At 43.4% G+C, this 21,323-nt stretch overlaps 1 protein-coding gene across 2 annotated transcripts in view; it reads right to left on the reverse strand.

The window, feature by feature from the left end:
* CREB5 (cAMP responsive element binding protein 5) overlaps positions 1-21,323 on the reverse strand; it is a 438,879-nt gene that overhangs the window by 224,065 nt on the left and 193,491 nt on the right. For both annotated transcript variants that reach the window (XM_058296844.2, XM_004476075.5), the window contains exon 5: positions 16,374-16,546. In XM_058296844.2, coding sequence (XP_058152827.1) covers positions 16,374-16,546 — 173 coding nt within the window. The remainder of the gene's footprint in view (positions 1-16,373; positions 16,547-21,323) is intronic.

The following is a 21,323-nucleotide window of genomic DNA, read 5'->3' on the forward strand; positions in this document are numbered from 1 at the left end:
CACCCTAGGATGCCTGGGAGGAATGGGTGTTTGGACTACACCCAACCACGTTCTGACCCAGAAGGGTGAAGACCACAAACAGTATGAGCTCGGGGAATATCACTTCAAACCGGCTCCGTGGTTTGGCCAGAGGAATTGCTTCCATTTTCTGGTTTATTAAAAAATATCAAGGCAGTCAAGGTGCAGAGTGACTGGTGAGTCCATTAAGACGTGGAAAGCCCAGGATCAGAATTCAAGCAAAGCCAGTTAGAGGGAGAAAAAGGCAAGAAGAGCCCTTCGTATCTATTCTGCTAAGAGGTAAGCAAACTTCCTTGATCCAAAAGAGTCAATTTTCAAATGTTTGCGTGTTAGCCTCGCTCCAGCGTGAGAGGGACCTGCAGGCTGCAAATACCTGCTTTGCAAATGCCTCGCTCAGGGTATCTCTCTCCTTCGTTTTTTAAAAACGTCCTTCCCCTTGGGGTCTCTCTGGGTGGTCATCCCATATGCCCTCACTCCCCAACCCCACTCTGGCGGTGGGCTTTATTGGATTTCTCGGAGCATTAAGTTTCTCGGCACATATAAACTCAAGGAATTTTTCTTTAAATCTCTCAAAGCCAGAGAAAGAGGCAGGAAGATGCTTCAAAAAGCATTAGGAAAAGTCAACAGATCAAAAGAACAGAGCTGCCACATAAGCTACTTCCTTTTTTAAAAACATGTATTGGGAGAGCAGCAGCTAAAACCTTGATCAGTCCTGAAAAGTAGCACCGGCCTGGGGGCTGAGGAGCTGAAAGGAATTAGGCACCACCTAAAAGAAATCCCTTGATGATTAAGTTCAGCGTCTGAAGAAAAGTGCGCGCACACACGCGTACGCACAAACAAGGCCCATCACCCTGGGCTTTCCCTCCTCGGGCCACTCCCCGATGCCCCTGTCATCAGGGCTCACACCGTGAATTTGTTCAGCGCCGTTGGAATCCATGAACACCTAAGAATTTCTGGAAGATTGATTTTACAAGTCCCCATACATGTGTGCAATGGCGATCTACCATTCTTTGCAAATTACAGGACAGGTGCTTCATCAACAAAAGTGTGTTCTTCAGAATCTAGCAGATACTCTGGAGTACTGTTATGCATGGCGAAAGGAAAACCACAGTCTGCCCTGCTCTCCCCAAAGTGGATTTTTATGGCAGTACAGGTTTGCAGCCCAGGTAACATGCTTTGCTGCTGTGATCTTTCATAAGACGGTATTACCGGTGGATCTAATTGATCTAGAGCAGGCCTCTTCGGCCCCTTTGTGCACGAATGCCAAAGTGGGGGAAACCCACCAAACAGCCCCCAACTGCAGGGAGCTGCTCTCCAGAGAGTACTTCCGTTTTTAGTCTTGGTTAACTTTTCTTTCTCTTAATGGTTTTCATCCCCACACCTGCTACAGTTCAATGAAAGGCGACTGCAGCTATATATTTTTTTTAAACAATTCTTTTAGCAAAGAAGATAGGTCCATAATTGCACGAAGACACAGTACACCATGTTAAAGATGTAAATAACCAAGTCTTGCCTGTGAGACCAGGACCTGTGGAGCCTGTGGAAGAAAGAGGAAGGAAGGCGTTTTCCTCAGGGCTGGGCACTGGGGAGGAGACTTCTGAGGAAGTCTAAAGGCAAAGTTCAGACGGGACTGGGCCAGAGATGAAATTGTGAAGAGAGAGAGAAAGAAGTAATACTAGGAAACCCTGGAGGGCTAAGTGATACCAGGACGAGAGGAGGTCACTGCAGGTGGAGGGGATGAAGCGAAGGCATCAGGGCTCCTTGGTCCTGGAATGCTGCCTCGCTGCCCACTGGGGTCTCGGTGCCTCCAGGCTTGTGACCACCTTAGCCTGCTTCAAAGAGGGAACTGCAACCATACAACGGCCACTTTCTTTCGTTGTCACTGTTCTGCCTTTTCCAGAGAGATTAAAATGTACAGATTCCCATGAAGACTATGTTTTCCTCCTGATATTTTTTCCTCCCTCACAGCCAGTTGCTAAAAGTTCTTTCGTGTTCTACCTTCCCCTCAAACCCCCCGAAACCACAGCTTCTTTCCCCAATTTCATTTACATATGGTATTACTGGGTCTCCGGTAAATTCATCCTCAAAAGTACCTGCATTATCATACCAAGATTCACTTTTTCTCTTGTATTCCATAGGGAGAAAAGGAGCTCCTAAATCTGTAGCTGTCAAACTTTTTTTCTTGCTATAGAACCCCTCTTCCAAAGAAACGTGCACATAAAAACCCAACTAAGTTAGCAAATGTGGAGCTGCTGGGGTTGGAGGGGTGCCTGGGAGACGGGCGCCCGGCCCAGCTGGCTGGCTCCACACTCCTCATCTTTGGCAGCCCCTGAGGCAGAGAGCAGCTTAATGGATTCAACAGCTGGGTGAGGGGCCGCCAGAAGAAGCTGGAGGAGCTGATTGACACTGACCACGTTGGGATCGCCATCATGAAGAGCGGAGGGCTACGTGGACCCCACGAAGGAGTACAACGCCCTGGGTGAGGCCAGGCAGGTGATCGCCATCGCCGACAAGAGCAGAACATCACCTGGAGCCGGATCTGGAGTTCTTCGTGGGCAAGAAGCTGGTGAACTACACCACAGAGCGCACGAGGAGTGTTGGACGCCCCCACCCCGGCTTTACCACCACGCGGCCCCTTGCACACACCCAGCGAGGGGAGCGGCCTCTGTGGGCCCACGCCTCCCCAGGGACTGTGGCAGTGGCACCAGCCACAGCCTTCCAGAGCCTGTTTTCTCTCCACTGCCCTGGGCCCAGGTTTATTAAAGATTCGCTTTGACCAAAAAAAAAAAAAAGAGAGAGAGATAGAGACCAGTTTAATGGATTCCAGTTGTCCGTAATCCATCTCTGTATCATGGCACACAAATATCACATTACAATGTTCTGGGGGTCTACCTGCTCGTTTTTATACCAGCCAGTCATTTTTTAAAGGGAAAAGTCTCTGTGCAACAGAGAAAACAAGTTTCCCTAGTCATGTGACAGACTGTGATACCAACTCCTTTCCCTCAGGGTCTACCATCTAATTTGCCTCCAACTGTGACAGTTTGACAGCTCCGCTAAAATCTCACACACCTAATTCTGGAACAATTAACAAAATGTGCAAGCTCTTTTCAAGGCTTAACTAGCAGAAAAGGACTTAAAAAGTAATTCAATTAATGGGTAGCCAGTGATTACTAAAAGAAAAATCAGACCCATCACTATAAAAACCAATATGACAATTAGACTTTGGAATATTCCCAGTTTTCCAGAGAAATCCATGAGTAAAACTTGGAGGTTCAAATGTTTCCTATGGAAACTCTACTAAAAGAAGCATACCCTATCATAAGATTAAAAAAGGACTTGGTGCAACAAGATCTTTAAATTAAAAAAGTTAACAAAGAAACTTAACTGATATAAACAATCAACAACCTTGGTTTTGTAAAAATGTGAAGGTGACAACGAAAAAAGGAGGAATTAAGGCTCTATCTTCATTGAACTCCACACTGATGGGAGCCATTTCCCTTGGCCTTTCCCTAACCCTAAATGCAAATGAAAAAAAAATGCAAAGAAGCATTTCTACATACACATGAAATCTCACCTGAGGACAGGTTTTAATGCTACTGAGAAAGGAATTTTTATTTCCTTTATAGCACAATTTTGCCATCTTCTATGAAAAACCAGGCAGGAATGCTGCTTTGTAATATATTCCCACCAAACATTTTCCTACCTATAATATTCAGGGTCACAAATCCCTGGCAATCACGACAGTGAGGTTTTCCTTTACTTCTTATTTGTGCAGGGGCATTCACCCAAGGAATATGTCTAGTGACATGTAATAATAAAATAAATCTCTTTTCTTTCCAAACAAGATCAATTTTATGTATCTTATGTTGAGAAGGACAGTGCCCAGGATGGGGGGGGGAGATGTTGATCATCACCCACCCCGACTCTCACACGTGGGAAGAGGTGGGCACCCAGCCCTTCTGTTCCTGCTCGATGAGCTATTTATTACACAGACATGGTGCTTCCCCTCAGCAAGGCCACCCTGCTCTTCTCTGGCCCTCTCCTCGAGAAGGCAGTGGACTTTGAGATGGAAAACAGACTGTTTGGGTGTCTGGAGACAAAGCCAACATTCACCCAATGGTGCTGGGTCTGAGGCACAGACCGGAGGCTGCTGGTTTTTTCCCTTCTGATTCACCAGTTGTTGGGAGGCTCCTAAAGGGTCTGATTCAGCAGCTTTGGCTGCAAGCAACCACTATCAGAGGACGAGAGGAAGGGGAGAGGGGAAACTAGGGGTTCTAAAACAGTTCATACTTGAGGACATGGGCTACAATCTTAAGGCACCTGCAGGCTCATGTCTGTGACCGTGGTACAGACCTGGGTAAGGAACAGTTGAAGTCTACGCAGCGGTGGGGGGAAGTGTCTTCGAGGATGTCTTGCAATGTTCTTTTCTCTTTAATGAGTTGGTGAGCCTTTCCACCAGGCAAAGGTTCTGTTGTGAATACCCCAATGGTCAAAAAAATTGCTGGGCTAAATTTTATCTGACATCCCTAAGGAGGGTATGGGATTAGCTGTGGCAGAGTTAGCTCAAAATGATAAAGCAAAGGGAAGATAAAACAATGCTGGGAACATCTGGAAACTGGAGTGTTTGTGTTCAGAGAGACTAAACAAGTCAGGAAAAAATAAAATTAAAGGTAAATCTGCTTCCTGAAATAGGCGCCATGCCTTTCTGATTGGTATTTCCCCATTCTTCCATGAGAAAGCACACTTTCCCTCTCACGCCATTTCCAGCCTAGCCTCTAGCTGAAGATGCATCTTCTGGCTTCCTATTTATTTTAAACTAAAGGAAAACAGCAGCATGAAAATAACATTTCTCTCCAGACTTGAGACATGCCAAGAATTCCGGCCTCCAATCGAAAAGCATTCCGAGTGCCCAGGCTCACTCACGCTGGTTTTGTATCTGTTGAAATTTCATTCAATTTGAAGCTCAATGGGTATGAAACCCAAGGAAGTGAACCAAGAGAAGGACATCGTCCAAACATGTTGAAGCTCTTGCGGGCAACTGCTCGCTCTTTGTGCTCTGCAGCTCCCGTGAGAAGCCTCTGTCTCAGGCAGGCTCCAAACTGCCAACTCAATGAAACAAATAATAATTATTCCTAATGGCAATAATAATTAGAGAATGTGTTGGACCCAATATAAAGTTGGTTGTCTGTGGCTTCAGGTGTGGCAGCCAAAGTTTCATATACTCTTTTTGTAAAGATCTCTCTCTCTGTCTCTCTTCCTCCCTCCCTCCCTCCTTCCCTCCCTCCCTCTCTCTCTTTTGTCTTTCTCTCCCCCCCCCCTTCTTTCCTCTTTCACACATGCATGCATGCACTCACACAAAAACACATTTGCCAAAAGAGGTCTGGACAAACTCACTCTTCTGGTTCTCTGCAAAGTGCTTGACTATAGAGGTAAATTAAATAAATAGCAGCTTTCCACACAATGAGGGGGGATTGGGACACATCTAGTAAATGACACTGGAAAAAAATGGGGAAAACCCTTCACTTTCCTTTTAGTTAAAAGTTTTCAACTTTCTCCAATTCCAGACTTTTAGCCAGAGCCTGTGACCGAATGGTAGACATGAATAATTTGATGCATTCCTTCTTCCTTTCTAGGAGGGAGGGAGGGGAGGTAAGGAAGGGAGAAAATAAGGAAGGAAGAATGGGAGAAAGGAAAGAAGAGAGGGAGAAAAAGGGAGAGGGGGAGAAAGAAGTGAGAAGGGAAGGAAGGAAGAGAAGAGAGAAGGGGGAGGAGGGGGACAGGAGGAAAAGCCAGGGCTCTGAATGAGTACTCCCAACCCCATTCCACTCGAGCTAGTAAATCAGAGTCTCCTGGTCAATATCAAAGGAGATTTTCTATTAAATATTCACCCTCCTTCTAACCAGGAGGGGAATCACCACTTGAGCTGACACTCCCTGCCCCAGGCTAGGATTTGGCTGTCACCAGCCTCCAGGGACTTCAGCTTTAGCACTTAAGCATCTCATTCCACATGCCAATGATATCAAGGTGTCAGAAAAATTAAAAGTAGCTCTTCCAGAAAACAAGATCTCTCAACCAAATGGTCATTGGTTGAGATAAGTAAGAACTGTTCCCAATTCATAATAAACACTGTGAATCTATATGAACTTTTTAAAAAATGTTATTATTCTTGCCTATCACTAAATATTCTATCAATGTGGTTCTCAGGAGCTAATGTAGTTTACCGTCAGGTAAGAAGACTTTAAATGGACATTCTAGGTATTATGAAACACCATATTATGGTGAATCCTCTGAATCTGGAGTCAGAAAACATGGAAATTTTTTCCACATGTTCTGAATAAGGTTGCATTCACATCAAAAGCCTAAATTATGTTCTAGAAAAGCAAAGTATTTATGAAATGTATGTATACACATGCACATACACACACACAAAGACAACTTTTATTTGGATGTACCTGGACTATGAAAGTTCCCCAGTCCCCTAAAAATACACAGTTTAGTTCAGATTATGTTTTAATTCATTTTTTCAATGTTTAAAAGAGATTATGATTTGGATTTTTGTTTGGTTGTATTTTTGCTTAGTTTTGTCATTACAGATATACCCTGACTCAACACAGAGCTATATAAAGACTTGGGAGGTAGAATTCGGTTTCACTGTGTTTGCAGGTTCAACAAATGGCTCCACTGACACTACCGAAATAATATTGAAGTGAAAGCATCCTCTATTTTAGTTTACCTTCTATTTAATCTAGGATTTCACTGTTTATCTCTTCAGGTACTCAATTTGACAAAGCTGGACAAAAATGAGAGGGAGAATCACACTAAGCAGAGATCCCTGAGTCTGTGAGTACTTGGCCTTCTACCCTACATATTCTGCATACATTGAAAAGTGTTCAATGGGTTGATGACATGTAATGAGGTTGTTGTTGCAGTTGTCAATGTGATTATTTGTGTAGAAAATATTTATGCATCCTATGGGCTGAAAATAATAGACTTGAGGTCAGCTGTAAAGTGCTGTACAGTTGCCTTGTGAATTACAATATCCAAACCAAGATATGATGGGGATATGGCTATTCAGGAAGTCATTTTTGGCATTTCAAAAATGTTTGAGTCCATCTGCTCTCCACAAAGACCTGCAGTCTTGCAAAGCAATGCAAGTACATTCCAGCATGTCTCTACCCCACAATCATAAGGGTCCTATCATTTTACAGACTTTACAGGCCTACTCACCCTCCAAAATGCACTTTGCCAAAGGAGAGAAAACTATAAAACTCTAAATTCTTTTAAATATGCCTGCTCCCATTAAGAATGTTTATTACTCTACAGGAACTTTCCGTTGATATTTACCAAAAGCACAACTTACTTGGCTAATAGGTTACCTGCTAAATATAAACATATTTGTTTTATGGAATTTCTTTTTCAACAATCCATATTAGCTGAGTAGTATTGCCATAGGGTATTAGTCATGATAAGGAAGCAACTTGTTCCTAAGAGCTTATTTTAGAATTATTGAGAATTTGAGCTAGAAGAGGGCACTTGGACTATCTTGTTTTATCTTTTCTTTTTATAAGATGGAAAAGTAAGGCCAAGAGAGGTCAAGGGCCTTGTTCAAAGTCCCAGAGCTTGTGAGTGGTAGAGTCAGTACCACAGGCCATGCTCCTGATTCCTAGAGCAATGTCCTGGCACTGTCTCACTGAAACAGGACTCCATCTGTATCCAGCTGAACCATCATATCAACGATTCTCTTTACTTCCATGATCTGAGACCAAATTGGATATTTATGTGTTATTCTCATCTAACAAAGGTACAATGTCCATAGAGTTTGTATAACTTTTTAACTAATCCTTTGTTGGAAAAGCTATAAAATAGAAAATTCATTTGGTCTAACATAAATAAAAATACATATGAGAAAATCTGTTGAATGAATCATCTTTTGATTCCCCCAAATTTCTAATGGATATGAAAGCACAGTATATGCGATGGGTACCATGGACTATAACCAATTCCTAGAATGGTGCCTCACTTTTAACACAGAACCTACTTATCAGTAAGTTCAGTCAAGGGTTATTTACACTTTAAAGAGACATATGTATTGGGGAATGTAAAAGTTCAAAATAATACAAAATGCCCACCTGGGACATTACCATGTTACTCAGACATACTCTATCTTCAAAGCAGCAAAGCATCTCCTAGTTTCAAAAGACCAGCTCAACTTTATCAGGTTCATTGCTCCTAAGAAGTCAAGCCTAGAGAGCCCAGCACACACCAGTCATTCCGCAGTGCTAATACTTTTTCAGCATTCCTCAACAAGTGGTTACGCTTATTCACGGGTGTCTCTCTAAACACCACACCACAAGTCATGGAAACCTACAGTGGTGGACCAGCCAGGCATTCAAGCTTCTGGGTCAATCCTGATGAAAGCAACCAAGCCACATAAAGAAAGGTGCAGTTAATGATTGCATTTTGTACCATGAGTAAAAATATACCCTCAGCTCCAAATGTTTAATTATTAGGCTTTTTTCCAAGGCTTGCCCATAGAAAGACACTAAGTTTTGATGTTAGCTAAAGCCCTATTTTTTTCAGGTCTTTCACAAAGTAACCCAAATAATTTAAAAATGCCAAAACCAAGACAACGGACTGCATCTTCCCACAGAGTGTGCCTGGCAAAATCTTTGCCCAGGTCTCTGGCTTTGGACTTCATTTACGTCTGTCCCTCCTGTATTGTTGTTTGGGTTGCTTTTCTAGTTAGATCTCCAAAAATAAGCTGTTTTGAGCAAAGTGATTATAAAAGAGCACCATCTCGATACCCTTTGTGCAAGGGAGGAGGCTGGACACAACCATGCCTGCAGCTCCTGAAGAACTAACCTCACCAAACAGTTTTCAAACCAACTTGTTATAAAAATTATTAGCATTTTAGTATTGGAAAACACTTCAAGGATTTTCTAGTAATTCCTCCCCATTTTACAGGAATCTGAAACCCGGAAAGGTCAAGTTCATTTGGTCCAGTGGTGTGGGCAATGGCATGGATTCTAGTCCCAGTTCTCACCTTTGTCTCCATGACCTGGTCAAGCCACTTAATCTCCTAGGTCACTTTACTCACCTCTAAAATGGAATGTGAGTTTTCATGTAGCAGAATTAGGAATGCTAAATTAGTAGATGATAAAGGGAAATGTGTCTGTAGAAAGATTCACCCAGAAGTTGAGCCTGGAAGTCAGGTCACTCTGGCTTCCAAAGCACTTCAGTGACTGCGCTGGCCTCCTCTTCCCAACCATTCTAGAGCCCTATTCTCTTCTTGTACACCAAGGTCCAGGAACACATTCTGGAACTCAGATATTCTACAGATCCTACCAGAGTTGGCTTCCAGCAGAAAACAAACCAAAAGATGAAATAAATTTGAGACAGAAAAGAGGCATTGAATGAGGATTTGGGTAGCTGGGAATGACTTTTGTAATAAGCTGGTTAACCCCTTCATTAATGAGGAAGGAACGAAGGCCCAGGGAAGTTAAGCCCTTGGCTAAAGTTGCAAATTGTTTAAATGACAGAAGTTGGATTGTCCTAAACTCATCACCTCTGAACCCGTGGTCAATACTTTCCCATGACTCCCCTCTGACCTGATGTGCTCTGAGCAAGCTCTTGCTTTCCAGGCACATCGTTCCAATATGCTGTATTTAAAAAGTGTCTCAATTTACTGGAAGCACAGACTGGCCTATCTGCTCTAGAAGCAAACCCTCGTCTGTGCCTATCTGTTTCAAAAATAGGGCAGGAAATGTACACTGACATGCTTATATGGAGGTTTCTGGAATGTCTATGAGCAGAGTTTCTATTGGTAAGATCCAGAAATAAAATCCTCCTCTAAAAAGGTCACAGGCAAAGTCTCCTAGCAGAAGTCAGAACAAGTGTGGAAGTTGCTTGTGGGCAGAGGCCAAGAAATCAGATGTGGTCCAACCAAATGGTTGGAGACAAGGACTGTCACTTCTCTGTAGCAGATTTGGATTTTCCTACAAATGGGGATTTTGTTAAGAGGCCTCTCAGGTAGAGGCCAACTCTATACTTCCATGACTCCATCTATTCTCTCCATCGAGGCCCAGGAAACTTCTTTTTATTTCTACTGAAGGATTGAAGCAACTGCTAGCAACTCAGTGTGAGTCAACCTCTGCCTTGCCCACCTGCAGATGATGAAAGCACAGAGATCTTCACACTGTAACCAGAGCAACTGAGCATTAGCCACTCCTGTGTGTAGATGATTCTCCCAAGTCGTCAGGCACGTTCGTGTGCCCCCCACGGCACTGAACTTGCTATGGTCAAAAGCATGGGGAAAGCATGTGCTTGGAATCTGCTCACTCATTGGCTGGGAGAGTTTGGACAAGTTATTTCTGTTCTTTGAGTGATGAAACTGGGGTAAATAGTGCCCACCTCTCTGGGCTTTGGGAGAAAGATAGGAAATAGCACACAAAGTGCTCACTCAGTGCTTGGAATAAAGTAGATGTCTGATAAATGTTAGCGTCCTCCTTTCCTTCCATAACAGCCTGCTAATCAAGAGCTTCTCCAACCAAGGCTTTGAGCCAATGAAAGAGTGGCCTCCCACTTCCTCTCAAGAGGGCCAGCTTTGCTGAATTCCAGGTGGGCAGCAGAGACACTAGGAAACGCAAGGCTTGTGTGAGGAGTCAGAGGCAAGAGCGGGATTTGGAGACAAGAGCAGGGGTGTTTTTCTGCTTTTTGGAATGCCCAGCCATGGGATCTGGTCTTCTGGCCCTGCCCCCTTCATCTGGCCACAATACCATGTGGTGTTACAATTTTTGAATGTTAAGAAACATTATATTTCCTCAAGTATCAGTACTTAATGTTTCGTTCCACACATTAAACCCTGTGAGTGGAAGGCTGCTGGCCCCCTTGTCAGAGGTAATTTCTCAAGGCTCTGCATGGGATTTAACGGGAGCCAGATGGTTAAGTCCATCAACCCTCCCAGAAAGCATCCCCTGAAGGGCCCTCGTAAATGTTCTCTGGGCTGTGAAAGATCCAGCAACTTTCTCGAACAATAAAGCGATGTTCATAGCTGTGATGTTCAGTAAAACGCAAAGCAGGAAACAATGCTTCTGGTCTGAATTACTTAAAGGGGCTTCAGGTTGTCCTGGCTAAGAGCTCCAGGCCAGGGACAGCCAGGGACCTGCTGCCTATGGCCTGCAGGGGAACGAGGCTGGCCTGGAAGTCTCCAGCATCAGCCTGTGGCAGACAGTGACAGAACTCATCACGCTCAGTTTGGTTTCTTAACAGCAGATTTAAACACATATGCATTCACAGAGCAAGCAAATTCTTAAACGGTAAGCTCCTTTATTTAAATCTTTTAAATTGTGCTTTTCAGTGATGGCATCGACAAACCTCTTCTTCTTCCCAGAGCAACAGTGACACTGAACCCCTCAGATCAATTAAAATCCCCATTTCAGTTGATATCTTGAGTAGTAAAAGCCAATCACAGAACAAATCCCCATTGTCTCTCCAGAGAGAAAAGGTAGCATTGCTTTTGATGCCCAAAATTCGGAGATGTAATCAGCTTTTATTTTTTTATTTACTTTTTTGTCTTCCTTGGTCATATGCAGTTAGCAAACCCTGATATGCTGAGTGACATATGGCACCAGGGCTTGTAAGAAGAAAAGGAAGAAAGAAGGAAAGAAATGGTGAGAGGAGGTACAATTTATGGTGAATACGGACACCTATTTATTTTTACATAAAATAAAATTTGCTTTTACAGTCTTCCACAGGAATTGCTGGCTAAATTTGACATCTGTATTGCTCAGGCACAGCCCATGCAAACAGGGTTGGTGAGCAAATGCCTCATAGCTGCACATCACATGGATGTCTATGTGTATGATTAAAATTGGCATAAAATCAGGGAGGTGTTTCACACATAAATGACTTCATATATGCATGCTGTTGGACATATTTCCAAGTTTCCTGATATAGTAGACCAGGACATTACCTTAACCAGAATATTCTACAATGAGCCAGATACCTTCTACCCAATTATTAGTCTTGGAATGAACATCTGTATACTGTGATATTAGACACATAACAGTTCGATTGTAAACAACTACCGCCAAATAATTTTTACCAGGACTCTGATGGGCTACATATTTGCCATTCCCTGCAAAGAATTAAAAAGCAGGAAGAAAATTTGTAGAGTATCTTGGCCGTGCCTCCAAAATACCTCTCAGAACTCTATTGACATCCATTTTTTCTTTACAACTCCATTTTGATGCCATTGCTCTCCTGAAGAATAAGTATAAATTGCCTATTATCATTTACCATATAAAGAGCAGTAGACATCTTTAGGAAAGCTGTACTTGATTAATATTTCAGCCAAGTAGTGAACTGAATATTGTGCCAAAAAAAAAAAAAAATCTAATAGGAGAAAAGAGAGAGAGGAACAGAAAATGTGCTACCTGTCCATCCACCATTTTTCCCAGGTTTGCTGACTTGATTCTGAATTAATGAGACTGTTAAATGAGATCTAATAAAAATGACTGGAGTGGAGATACTGTTTGGAATCTGCCACATATTTTGGTTCAAGTCTGAATCGATTTCATCTATATTTAACACGTGCTTGTTTTCTGTCTCATTCGTCTCCCCCACAGCCCATACTCTTCTTTCCATATGGGAAACTTATCTTCTAAAATGTTACCATCAATCGGTCAAAGACACTCTTCCCGACAGAGCGTCTGCCAGTTTGACTAAGCACAAGTAGTCACTGGTTTGAGGGTGCCTCCCACACTCTCTAGAGCCATGTGTTTTTCTAGCCTGCCTAACCACACAAGTGCAATTTGGGATATTTATACTCACCTCCAGTTTCTATTGCGATAATAGCACCACTTTTGCAGAACTGGACATAGAGCTTGGAATGGTTTGGGATGTATAGAATGGAAGTTGCCCTTGTTGCATGTCTATCTACTTCTAACATTAAATCTTTGGGTTTTTGCATTCCTATGCCCATTTTGATCGACTTTCGACCAATGCCCCCTCACTAAGTATAAAAATCAAATGCTCATAAGGATGCACACACTTTGTCCCCCGAACCTTCCCTGACAATCCATTGTCACTCCTATTTGCTTGTCCTTTATATTAATATCACTCCCAATACTTTCAAGCCTCTAAATTACAGTGTGAAAGGAGAGGGACAGAAAAGAGAGCCAAAGGGATGCTGGCAGTGGAAGTCAGAGCTCTGGGAGAAGGCACGGAAAGAGGGGGCCCCCTTTCTCACAAAGTTCCAGCCGTGAACACACCCACCTACTGCAGCAAAAAAGCCCCATGCGTGGGTGCAGGTGGGTCCCAGCCTCCCTGGCTGGACGCAGCTTAAGCGCTGAGCCTGAATGAAGACTTTCATTGCTGTTTGCTGTTTTTGTTGGCCAGTAGCCATGGCAAACATTTGCAGGTGGCTTGGCCAGATTTTGACACTTAAATATTTGAGGTTGTGATAAAAATCAGAATATTACTACAATATGGTTCTGTGTAGCCTCAAAAAAATAAAATAAAGTAAAATAAGGCTATCTGCAATTTGAAATGCTCATTTAAAGACACAGTCCCCAGAGGGAACTCGTTTTAAAATAAGTACTCATTTCCTCTTTGCTGCGGGAAATAAAAGAGTAAACCATCTCTGAATTTTACCTCCTAGAGTTCAATACCACATCCACTGGTGGGATGGGTTGGGTAGTTCCTTGCTGAGTCCCCCCCGCCCCCCCATGATGATCTGGGCAAGGTTTTGGATGGGTCACGTGGAGAAAAATGGAAATGATAGGATGTGGAGGTTGGAATCAACATGGTAAGCACAACAGGGAAAGAGCTGAAGAAAAGAAACAGCCGCCCTCAAGCCTGGCAACGAGACAGAGCCCTAGAAGCGGCAATTATCTCCTACAGCTCACCAGGGGAGACGTACAACACCCCGGGATGGGGGATAAATTGGAAGATCCATCTTCCAATGGGTCGGGAGGTCATACGTCCTAGAAAACACCCCCACCCAGCCACACACAGACACACGGCCCACAAATGTCACCCAAATATCCAGCCCTGGACCAGGGGGGTAAATTCTTGACAGAGTCAACGCCCATCTTAGAATTTATTGCTAACCCTTTAAAAGATCGTTTCACAAAACCCAACATTGTACTAACAATGGCGGATCGGGAAGGGCTGCCAGGAGGGCAGTTGGTGGGGGTAGTGGGGAAGGCGGGGGAACCCCAGGGGGGAAGGAATGCTGTAAAACTGCTAGTAAACTCCAGCCCATTTTATATTTCTTCCCCCTTGAAAGAAAAATAAAATAATTATAATTAGCTGGCCTAACTGTGAATTGTCTGCCCCAAGCCAAACCACGACAGTGGAGTCTCTTGAGATTTAGAGGCTGTCTTTAATGACCCACCCACCCTCTTAGGATATTACAGGTTCTTGCTTTAGATGGCGGCAGCATTTGCTCCCATACTGATTTGAGAGATCTTTCACAGGGACACTGGCTAATTTAGCCTTGGCTCCTTTGAACAAAGCCCAGCATTCAAACGGCCAGTTTAATTTTCTGTTTCTTGAATGGGAAACCAACAGTACCCACGGCAAATTCACAAAACAGTCATTACCTGCAGCTCTGTTCGTTAGGGTGGGCCTTCACGTGTCACAACCCATCCCGATAGGTTGAGAAAAGTGAGGGACAAGGCATGCTTTCCCAGAGCAGGCTGCTCTTACGGAGAAATAAGCCCATGTTCTCCCTAGTGCTCACTGTTCACTGGAATTATTATAGGCATTAAAATCAAAGTTAAAAAGAAACACCAACAGTTGTGGGGCAGTTTCTAGAAATTTTTAAAAATCACCATATTCAACAAACTGAATCCCAATGCATGCAGCAGACACAGCAAATTCTCCTTTTTAATCTAAATAGATAGTTCTAGGAAAGGAGAGCACCAGTTCTCAGCATCCAGCAATATAAATTTATCATAGCCTTTTCGCTTTAGTTATACCTTTTCTTCCTAAGAACCCAAGTGCTCTTAGATGTTTTATTTCATCTTCATTTCTACTCTGGAGAAGTTGGAAGGAACAGACACCATTCTCATTCTCAAGACAAGGAAGGTGAGGCATTGAATGAATTGCAGGAAATCAAGGAAATAAATCTGGAGAACTGACAGTAGAACCCAAAGCTCTGGTGTTTTCAAGGGGGCATTGTGGCCAGGATAGTTCTTTCAAGCAGGGGACTGACCCATGTATTATAATATTACAGGTATTTAGCCTACCAGGTCCTGCCTCAGTAGCATCCTCCAGTCCATGCAGCAGCCCCAACCCCCCCTCCCCCCCCACTTCTGAACAGTCCATAGGGCTAGCACAGTACCACCTCTGGTTGAGAATTCTTACTTGACCATCCTACTCCATTCCTGTGGTTTGTTAAATCCTTTCCAAGTCAGACATTTCATCCCAAGAATTTCCATTTCCCTTCACATTATGTGACCGATGGTCCTAGAGGAGTTTCCCTCAGACTTTCCTATACATACCAATCACCTGAAGATCCCTGAAGATCTTGTGAAAATGCAGATTCTGAGTGAGTAGGTCTGGGGTAGGACCAGAGCCTCCATATTTCTAAGGAGCTCCTGGGTAAAGCCCAGGCCACGGGTCCTCAGACCATTCCGAGTAGTGAAGATCTAGCACCATCCTGATATCCGGAAGCAAGAGCTCCTTCCATCACATGATATGGGCTGTCTGGGATTCAATGGCAGGACCTTTCTACCACTTTCACTCAATGTGGCAGGATTTCCTTTTTTACATAAATGTGCAGGAGAGAGCTTGCTTTCTTTGTTTCATCTACTTCAGGAATGAGTATGGACAAGAAGAAGAAGAGCGCTAATAAGGAGGTGTTAAGGAGGAGGAGAAGCAGGGAAGAATCATGAGAGGAAGAAGACTGGAAATACACAGAAGGCACAAACAAAGGGCTTGGTGGCCCCTTGGAAGGGAGAGGCACACTCTATCGGGGGAAGGCTGGGCTGATGAAACTTCCATCCACCATCACCCGGCATGGGTCCTGAGCACTGCCTTCTGGTCTCCATAATTTCCATGGTTTTTCCTGCAGTCATGTTCAAGTTCACAAATTTTGTTTGAAGAAAAAATGACATAGAATGATTTAACCCTACCCCCAAAATCCAAGATCAAAAGAGCTTCCACCAAGCTAAGGCTCTCCCTCTCCCCCATCAAAAACATCACACACTGAACTCTAGGCAATATCACACCAGTCAGGAAATCCAACCTCTGTCTCGTCCAATCTGAGCACCAGAAACAAGGAGAAAGTCCAGAACATTCCCTGAGCACCAGCCAGAACCCAGAGCCGGCAGAGGAGGTCTCCTTACCCGATCTGGCGGTTGGTGGAAGGTGCTTGCGTGATGACAGAGCTGGACTGGGGAGACGGCATGGCTTGCTGAATGACGACGCTGGTGTCATGGTTGGACATCCGGGTGTTGCTGAGCTGGTGTGCCCCGGGCCCCGTCATGGCTCCACCAACCGGGTTATGCATTGAGATATTCTGCCCAGAGAAGACAGAAGAGAAAGTTCAGAAGACGTAGATGTTTTATTCTACTCTCCGGCACTCGAAGGCCAAAACTGGGAATCTAGTCATGTCAACTAAATAGAGAGTTATGGCTTCTGGCAAGGCTTGAGCCCATTCATCTTGTTAGAACTAACAGCGACGAGGAGATGAAAAATAGCTACTCGTTCTTAGAGTAAAGCACATAGGAGAATACCTTGAAGTTACTAATCACTCTGCTGCCATCCTGATGTGAGATTTACCACAGGGACCTCTAGTACATGCCTTCTCTGACTTGGTGTGATATATACTGCATTCGAAAATTATTTTTGTGGTAAGTGCATAATACCGTGATTTAGTGAATAGCCGTTCTGCATCCTGCTTTGAGCGACTAGGTTATTTTTTTCTGTTTCAATCCTATCAGAGTGGTCAACCATATATATTTTCCCAGGAGACTGCTACTTTCCCAAATCACAATCTGGGCAGTCATGACAGTAGCTCATCAGCCTGAGGAAAGAGGCTGGATAATTGGAATAGAGGCTCCAATGACAGGGCAAGAGCTACAACTATCTGCTGTGTTTCCATAAGATTAGTCTCTAGCAATTTCATGGTATAAGGGAATGTGGAATAATGATTGTTTGTCAGATGACTTGTTCACGGTCTTTTCCTCTAGAATCTACAGTTTTTGTGTTCACAACTTTTTGCCCTTGTGCCCCACATGGTGAGCACTCAATAAGCAAACTGCATGAAAAAGCTAGTGAGTGAACAAATCACTTAAAGGATCTAACTAACATCATGTATTCATTTCTGATGACTTGAGTGGAAGCTCGTTTGTTTAAAATTCAAAAGTAAGGTAAAATAAGCAAGAGACAGCTAGCTCCTCATAGGAAAGAAAGACTCTAAGACAGGGGTTCTTAACTAGGGGTCCCCAGGGTCCGTGGAAAGATTTCAGTGGGTCCGTGAACTTGAATTGAAAAAAATCAATTTATTATCTTTATTTTCTCTGACCTCTAACTGAAATCTAGCATTTCCTTCACTTACGAAAGTATGTAATAAAATAAATTACAGTGGTATTCATTTCACATGACTGGCAAGGGGTTCCGTAGGACAAAGAAGGTTAAGAACCCTTGCTCTAAGACAACAGGAGGGAATTCACATTGAGGCAGAGGAGGGCTGATCAACGCCTTGGGGCTGAAATATGAGGGAGAAATTCAGAACCCAGCAAAGAAAGAGAAAGTGCAGGGCAAAGTGAAGTAACAGGTAGGGGCAGTAAGTGGGCCTCTGTAAACAGCTAAATAGTGCTCTACAGCCTAGAAGCTTAGGGAAATTTGAGAGGTCAGTTGGACAGTGGGTTAAGGATGGGAGGAAAGCTGAAGTGTCTCTAGCAATTTACCAGAGGAAAATATATATCTGCCTGTGCTTTGGGGTTAGCAAAGGAAAGAAATAAATGTTACCCAGGAGAACTAGAAATGATCCTTTGAAGTTCTTCTGCAAAGAACAGGATTTCCTGCACTATGTGTTAAAGGATGGTGATAACATATATGGTATTTGGGGTGGTTGTGTCCATCACATTGCACCTTTCCCAGGTTTCTGATTTCTAAATCCTGACCACACAGTTTGTCAGAAGTCCAGATGGAAACTGGGCACCTGGCTTCGACTGTGGGCCAACTGTGTCAGGGGATCCCAAATGCATGAAAAAGCTTATATATACACACAGTCCAAAGGTTCCTCTTATATACTGACATGGTTAAATATTGTGGTTGGTTAAAGTAAGACGAAAGGAAATGGTGCTTTGCATTTCAGCATTTCAGCACAGGGTCTTAGAATATGCTGTTTCCTCTGCCCCCAGTGCCCTTCCCCTGATTCTACCTTCAAACCTCAGATTAGGCATTAGTTAGGGAACCCCTCCCCAATGATTGGGCACCATCTCCTCCCTCATGGCACTTTTCACAAGTTTACAATTATTTGTGATTATTTGATTAATATCTGTTTCTCCCACTGGACTAGAAAGACAATGAGGGAAGGAACTAAATCTGATTTTACTGTCCACTCTGTCATCACTGCCTTGGTCAGTGCCTGACATGCTGTAGATGCTCAATAAACATTAATGAAGTAGACGGGTGAACTATAAAATAACATTCCTAGAATATTTGGCAGGTTGCAATCTTATCTTTAGTCCCGGGGGGCAATGTTTGAGGGTGCTAGCTTTCCATGTTTTCACGTGAATCTGAAAGTATGCTCACAATGGTGCAGTTTTAGATGTTGAGGTACTTATTTCATGTAGAGGCTGGAGAAATAGATTGGATCAGGATTAAGAAGACAATCACAAACATTATGTCTAGATTTGAAAATAAAGTCATTAAAACATACTAAATAAGCCCTTGAAGAACGATGCCAAGAGGTGGCCTTCAAATATTTGAGTACCTTGGTTCACGTGACAGTGAGAACCGTTCTCTAACTCCACCATGAAAATGAAGAAAAACTGGCTATGCTGCAGCGTGAAGGGACCTTGGTATGATTTAATTACACAATGTTAAATAAGAGAAATAAGCCCCCGTCCCCAAAGTTTAAGACTCTCCTTCTCTGTGAATCATTAAAAAATAATTAAAATCTTCTATCTAGGAATATACCTCAAAAGGAAAGGAAGGGAAAATGTCCTCTCCCGCCAACACGTTTAAATCAGCTCTTTGTCTTTGTGATCTCTACCAGAGATGAAAAGGTTCCTGAAAGTTATATCCTAACACTTCAATAATCTCCTCTCTCCCCTCACATAAAATCTTGCAAGCGCTCCAGCCTCCTTCTCCCAGACCCAAAGAGTAAGTTTAGGAAAAAAGCAATCAGGCCAAGCGTTTTCATTTCACATTAAGAGGAGATGAATCTTTTCTTTAAGCGTTACGTAGTGACTCAAACATGAAATTATTTTCTGAGTTCATATTTTCTCAATTATGGGTTCAAAACCTGTCTTCACTGGCAGAAGAATGGCATTTTTACCTCCGGATAAATTAGAGATAGTCACTCTTTGTGTTTTTTGAAATTGGATCTCCTGCTGCGTTGTTTTTGATAGTACAGGCGGGTGGATTTGGAGCTGGTGTCACCAAACTAGTAGATGGATGTCAACGTAAAGGGAGGGATCTGAGGAGTTCCTCGAAGCCCAGCCTTTGGCCCTTCCTTGTTCAACATTTTTATCAACAGCTTGGATGAAGACGTAGAAGTCATGCTTGTCAAATCGGCAGTTGACACAAAGTTGGGAGGCATAGCTAATACTCTGGATAGAAGAATCAGGTTTTAGTTGAGCCAACTGTGTGATCTGGCTTCCAAAAATGCTCACATAAATCTAGGTTGCTTAAGGAAAAGTGTAATGTCCAGATCAAGGAAGTAATTATTCCGCTGGAGAGCACGTTGGGCTGACCACATTTGGCCACCACATTTTAAGGGGGAAATTGACAAATAGGAGGGCATGAAAGCAGTGAAGGGATCCAAGTGCATCGCAGGAAGAACAGTAGAAGAGTCAGGAAATATTTAGTCTGAAGAGAAGACTTAGAGGGTCATGTTAACTGCCTTCAAATATTTACAGAATTAGACAGAGTCTGTACTGCTTCAGGGGGCATAAGTGTTATTTTTTTAATGTAATCATGTTAATACAAGTCAATAATACTGCTATTTTGAACCAGGCACTATGGTAGATGCTTTAGAAACGGCATCTGCACTCCTCACAACAAGCCTGTGAAGTAGGCATTATTCTTCTCATTTTTAAGGTAAGAAAAAGAGTGTCTCTCCTCACCATCAATAAAACCACATCGCTCACCTTCAGCCCCCTCAAATTCTTATGGGCTGATGATGTTTTTGTGTTTTTTTAAAGACTTATTTTTTATTTATTTCTCTCCCCTTCCCCACTTCCCCCTCAAGTTGTCTGCTCTCTGTGTCCATTCGCTGTGTGTTCTTCTGTGTCCGCTTATATTCTTGCCAGCGGTACCTGGAATCCGTGTCTCTTTTTGTTGCATCATCTTGCTGCATCAGCTCTCTGTGTGTGCAGCCCCACTCCTGAGCAGGCTGCATTTTTTTCACACTGGGCGGCTCTCCTTAGGGGGCGCGCTCCTTGCGTGTGGGGCTCCCCTACGCAGGGGACACCCTTGCATGGCAGGGCACTCCTTGCGCGCATCAGTACTGCGCATGGGCCAGCTCCACACAGGTCAAGGAGACTCGGGGTATGAACCGGGACCTCCCATGTGGTAGGCGGACGCCCTAACCACTGGGCCAAATCTGCTTCCCTGATGATGTTTTAAAGATATAGATTTCTGCTTTTTTCCCCCAGGAAACATTTACTGATGTATGTAGATACCCAAAGACAAACAAACTGCCTTTTTAGGAACTGAGCTTCTGGCATTGGAGCCTGGTGGCCACCTGTCCAGGATGCCACCGAGAGGATTCCTGCTTCAGGAGGGAGATGCACAGATGACCTCCAAGGGCTCTTCTACTGCTAAGACGCTCTCATTTATGATGCATGGTTCATACTTTGGCTCAAATGTTCCTAAATGATTAGCAATGTGTGATAATGTTGAAAATATACTGGCTTAGGCATTACAAGGTCTTCTCTAGTCCAGTTTTTCTACCCCTCCTCACAGCTACATAACTTGCATAAATCACTCAATCTCTCCAAATTCAGTAGCCTCATCATTAAAAGAAAGGGGTTGGATCACCTGGTCTCTGATCTTTTCCAGCTCTGACATTCCCCAGTGTTTTCCTATGTTACATTTTTAGAGTCATTAAATATCCAGAT

The sequence above is a fragment of the Dasypus novemcinctus genome, chromosome 5 (genome assembly GCF_030445035.2).
Source record: "Dasypus novemcinctus isolate mDasNov1 chromosome 5, mDasNov1.1.hap2, whole genome shotgun sequence".
NCBI lineage: Eukaryota > Metazoa > Chordata > Mammalia > Cingulata > Dasypodidae > Dasypus > Dasypus novemcinctus.